This window comes from Olea europaea, unplaced genomic scaffold, assembly GCF_002742605.1.
Source record: "Olea europaea var. sylvestris unplaced genomic scaffold, O_europaea_v1 scaffold1603, whole genome shotgun sequence".
Taxonomy (NCBI): domain Eukaryota; kingdom Viridiplantae; phylum Streptophyta; class Magnoliopsida; order Lamiales; family Oleaceae; genus Olea; species Olea europaea.
The window spans coordinates 176,274-181,348 of NW_019233660.1; the positions used below are offsets into that span (position 1 = coordinate 176,274).

At 35.2% G+C, this 5,075-nt stretch overlaps 2 protein-coding genes across 2 annotated transcripts; both read left to right on the forward strand.

Moving 5' to 3' along the window:
- Window positions 1-7: 7 nt before the first annotated feature.
- LOC111377081 (peroxisome biogenesis protein 5-like) lies at window positions 8-3,265 on the forward strand. Its single transcript, XM_023000125.1, has 4 exons — window positions 8-283; window positions 2,219-2,341; window positions 2,520-2,687; window positions 3,161-3,265. Exons 1-4 carry the CDS (start codon window positions 92-94, stop codon window positions 3,263-3,265), a joined length of 588 nt encoding a protein of 195 aa, XP_022855893.1. The 5' UTR covers window positions 8-91.
- Window positions 3,266-3,863: 598 nt separating this feature from the next.
- LOC111377089 (peroxisome biogenesis protein 5-like) lies at window positions 3,864-4,976 on the forward strand. Its single transcript, XM_023000140.1, has 2 exons — window positions 3,864-4,534; window positions 4,713-4,976. Exons 1-2 carry the CDS (start codon window positions 4,322-4,324, stop codon window positions 4,959-4,961), a joined length of 462 nt encoding a protein of 153 aa, XP_022855908.1. The 5' UTR covers window positions 3,864-4,321; the 3' UTR covers window positions 4,962-4,976.
- The last annotated feature ends 99 nt before the right edge of the window (window positions 4,977-5,075 follow it).

A 5,075-nucleotide genomic window follows, 5' to 3' on the forward strand; every position in this document is an offset into this window, starting at 1 on the left:
TTTTTTTTTTTTTTTTTTTTTTTTTTTTTTGCAGGTTAATGCACTGCTTTCCTCTTTAGATATTGATAATGACATCAGGTCCAGAGGCCCCATGCCTGGGAGATTTCCAGAGCTGGAGGAGTATTGGAACGAGTCCCAAGTTATGAAACCTGGGCCTTATGCCACAGATGGCTGGGTCGCTGAATTTTCACAGCGCCAAATAGAACACAATGATCCTAATGCATGGGTTCAGTCATTTGAACGACAACATGGTGCTAATGGTTGGGCTACCGAATTTGACCGTGTAAGAAGTGTCTCTCAGCTTGTATTTACATTTCACGGAGCTAAAATTATTTGTTGCAGCTGACAGGCTGATAGGTTGTATTCATAATTTAGTTAATTTATAAGGTCAATTTTCTAGAGATTAATGTTCTCTGTAGATTAAAGAATAAAAAATTACTAATTTTCCTTGCAGTTCAATTGTGTTCATAATTTAGTTAATTTATAAGGTCAATTTTCTAGAGATTAATGTTCTCTGTAGATTAAAGAATAATAAATTACTAATTTTCCTTGCAGTTCAATTTACAAATGAATTTTCTTTACCACATAAGCTATAGGTTCTTCAGCTGACATCCAGTATTTCAGTTCTGTCTGTCAATATATCTGTTCTCAACCCTTGTTAGAGGAAGAATGGATTAGTTGTAACACCTTCAGAAAATAGGAGTTTTAATGTGTGAATTTTCTGATCCAGACAAAAAGATTCTTTCCATCACATTGATAGCATATATCCTTAAAACAAAAAGTTACATGCTAAACTTTCCAATTGCATGCAAGTTTCCTATTTACTAACGTGATTCTCTGTTCCAAATATTAACTCATAAATTAATCTGCCCTTGATTCCATTTCAAATGTCTTTTTATTGGTTAGTTGCAGTTATATAGAACAAGAAGGGGAAGTGGTGTGCTTTTTGTAGTTTCACAATCATTACTCTTGATATATCCAGATAAAGTAACATGTGGGGTTCATATGTATTCATGGCAAGAGGCAAAAATAGGACCATCCATCTAGTGTATATGTGAAAGAATAATATGAGAAGGTTTTCATATTAGGAAATTGGACATAATCTTGGAACATTACTTATATTTGTTAATATGTTAAACTGTTCTAAAACGCCCAGTCTGGTAGTACAATTTAAAGGATTACTCTTGACCTGATTTTGGTTTTTGGTGGGTAGTTATTGATTTTCTGTCATGGAATTGAATTGGTTTGATAACCAACTTTCTGTTTACCAGAGATGATTAACTTGTTGAATAATAATTATTAAATACCACCTGTATTTTGAATTTATAACTAATTAGCGCTTTATATGGTGGATTACGAGGATCACAATCCTAGGGATGCCGTAAAAAATTGTTATGTTCTTTTCAATCAATCAAGATGGAAAACTAAAAATACTATTGTTTTGCTTGGTTTACTAAAGTTTACCAGTTCATAAGAAGAAATAATTGAGCATCTAATAGCTTTTTCAGCATATTCTCTTGCTTCTGGTCATTACAATTTGAATGAAAATCCTCCTCGTTGAATGAAGTAAAGTGGAGACAATGGAAAACTGAAAAAGAACATGTGCACATGCACGCACTGGTACAGATATCCTTATTTCGTTGCTGTTAGCGCCTTCTTTTTGAAATGAACTGCCGTATCACATTGTCTTATCACATGACATATCATCTACTGTTGCTGAATTATGTCCAATTAAATACTTGCACACTGGAAACTGCCACCTTTATATGGTGGAATACGAGTATCTCAATCCTATTGATCCCATAAAGAATTGTGTTCTTTTTCAATCAATCAAGATGGAAAACTAAAAATATTATTGTTTTGCTTGGTTCAGTAAAGTTTACCAGTTTGTAAGTAGAAATGATTGAGCATCTAATAGCTTTTTCAGCATATTCTTTTGCTTCTGGTCATTACAATTTGAACGAAAATCCTCCTCGTTGAACGAACAAAAGGGGAGACGATGGAAAAATTAAAGAACATGTGCACATGCACACACTGGTCATTTAGTTGCTGTAAGCGCCTTCCTTTTGGAATGAACTGCTTGTCACGCTGTCTTATTATTTGACATATCATCTACTGTTGCTGAATTATGTCCAATCAAATATTTGCACACTGGAAACTGCCACTCCTTTTCCTTACTCTGTACTTTGACATTACAATTTTCCTCCAACTATCACAGGAGCAATCCCAACTTGCATTGATAGATCAAATGAGGCGTGCAAATATTTCTAGCTTAGCTGCCATGGAGCACACACGTAAGCTAGCACACACTCTCACTCAAAACAATGACCCAAAATTCCAGGTAATGGCCCATCTTAAGATTTTGGTTTTTGTCTCATCATTCTTGATGTATGATGACAAGATGATCTTGAGTGGAGAATTCATCAGTATGCAATAAGTATGCTAGCTTTATGGAATTTATATACTACTTTTGCATTGGCACTTTACTAACTTTTCTGTCGCAATTATCTGTCACATAGAATTCAAAGTTCCACCAGTTTGTATCAAAAATGAGTCGTGGCGAAATTACTATTGAGGATAATCAAATAAAGCAAGGCACATTCTCGGCACCTGGAGATTGGGCAGCAGAATATCAGCAACAGTATAATGGAGGTCAAACATGGGCTGACCAGTTTGTGAATGAGCAGGCAAGTACAGTCTTGATTAATGGCACGAGACCTAGTGCTTATCTGTTGTATTATATAGCGCTTATTTGGTATGAATTTTAACCTCATTATAATTTAAAAGTCAAAGTCAAACTTTAATTTTAACATGGAGGACCCACAACTACAACCCACTTATCCACCACTTATTTCTATCAACTTAGAATTTCGGGCAACTTAAAATTTCTCCCAAGCAAGCGTATACTCTCCTATGTTCTGGATTTGCAGGATTCTCTATCAAATGAAAGTCTTTTCTAGCTAGCTTACTGTCATTGTAATCAAACTTATTTTGAGCTGTGGAAGTCATATCTCTTTAGTGAGTTGGTAAAATGATTTTCTGTTGGTTTTATTGCTTTAGACCTGATGTTTGTTCTAGAGTTTATGCCTGGTGATTGAAGAAGTTATGCTCGATGCAAATTTACATGTCACCTATTCACCAAACACTATTTTGTTTTCAGCATTCCCATGGACCTCATGGATGGGCAAATGAGTTTGCCGCTGAACGCGAGCTACATGGACCAGTAGATGTTGATTGGGTCAACATCCATCTAGTGTATATGTGAAAGAATAATATGAGAAGGTTTTCATATTAGGAAATTGGACATAATCTTGGAACATTACTTATATTTGTTAATATGTTAAACTGTTCTAAAACGCCCAGTCTGGTAGTACAATTTAAAGGATTACTCTTGACCTGATTTTGGTTTTTGGTGGGTAGTTATTGATTTTCTGTCATGGAATTGAATTGGTTTGATAACCAACTTTCTGTTTACCAGAGATGATTAACTTGTTGAATAATAATTATTAAATACCACCTGTATTTTGAATTTATAACTAATTAGCGCTTTATATGGTGGATTACGAGGATCACAATCCTAGGGATGCCGTAAAAAATTGTTATGTTCTTTTCAATCAATCAAGATGGAAAACTAAAAATACTATTGTTTTGCTTGGTTTACTAAAGTTTACCAGTTCATAAGAAGAAATAATTGAGCATCTAATAGCTTTTTCAGCATATTCTTTTGCTTCTGGTCATTACAATTTGAACGAAAATCCTCCTCGTTGAACGAACAAAAGGGGAGACGATGGAAAAATTAAAGAACATGTGCACATGCACACACTGGTCATTTAGTTGCTGTAAGCGCCTTCCTTTGAAATGAACTGCCGTATCACATTGTCTTATCACATGACATATCATCTACTGTTGCTGAATTATGTCCAATTAAATACTTGCACACTGGAAACTGCCACCTTTATATGGTGGAATACGAGTATCTCAATCCTATTGATCCCATAAAGAATTGTGTTCTTTTTCAATCAATCAAGATGGAAAACTAAAAATATTATTGTTTTGCTTGGTTCAGTAAAGTTTACCAGTTTGTAAGTAGAAATGATTGAGCATCTAATAGCTTTTTCAGCATATTCTTTTGCTTCTGGTCATTACAATTTGAACGAAAATCCTCCTCGTTGAACGAACAAAAGGGGAGACGATGGAAAAATTAAAGAACATGTGCACATGCACACACTGGTCATTTAGTTGCTGTAAGCGCCTTCCTTTTGGAATGAACTGCTTGTCACGCTGTCTTATTATTTGACATATCATCTACTGTTGCTGAATTATGTCCAATCAAATATTTGCACACTGGAAACTGCCACTCCTTTTCCTTACTCTGTACTTTGACATTACAATTTTCCTCCAACTATCACAGGAGCAATCCCAACTTGCATTGATAGATCAAATGAGGCGTGCAAATATTTCTAGCTTAGCTGCCATGGAGCACACACGTAAGCTAGCACACACGCTCACTCAAAACAATGACCCAAAATTCCAGGTAATGGCCCATCTTAAGATTTTGGTTTTTTTCTCATCATTCTTGATGTATGATGACAAGATGATCTTGAGTGGAGAATTCATCAGTATGCAATAAGTATGCTAGCTTTATGGAATTTATATACTACTTTTGCATTGGCACTTTACTAACTTTTCTGTCGCAATTATCTGTCACATAGAATTCAAAGTTCCACCAGTTTGTATCAAAAATGAGTCGTGGCGAAATTACTATTGAGGATAATCAAATAAAGCAAGGCACATTCTCGGCACCTGGAGATTGGGCAGCAGAATATCAGCAACAGTATAATGGAGGTCAAACATGGGCTGACCAGTTTGTGAATGAGCAGGCAAGTACAGTCTTGATTAATGGCACGAGACCTAGTGCTTATCTGTTGTATTATATAGCGCTTATTTGGTATGAATTTTAACCTCATTATAATTTAAAAGTCAAAGTCAAACTTTAATTTTAACATGGAGGACCCACAACTACAACCCACTTATCCACCACTTATTTCTATCAACTTAGAATTTCGGGCAACTTA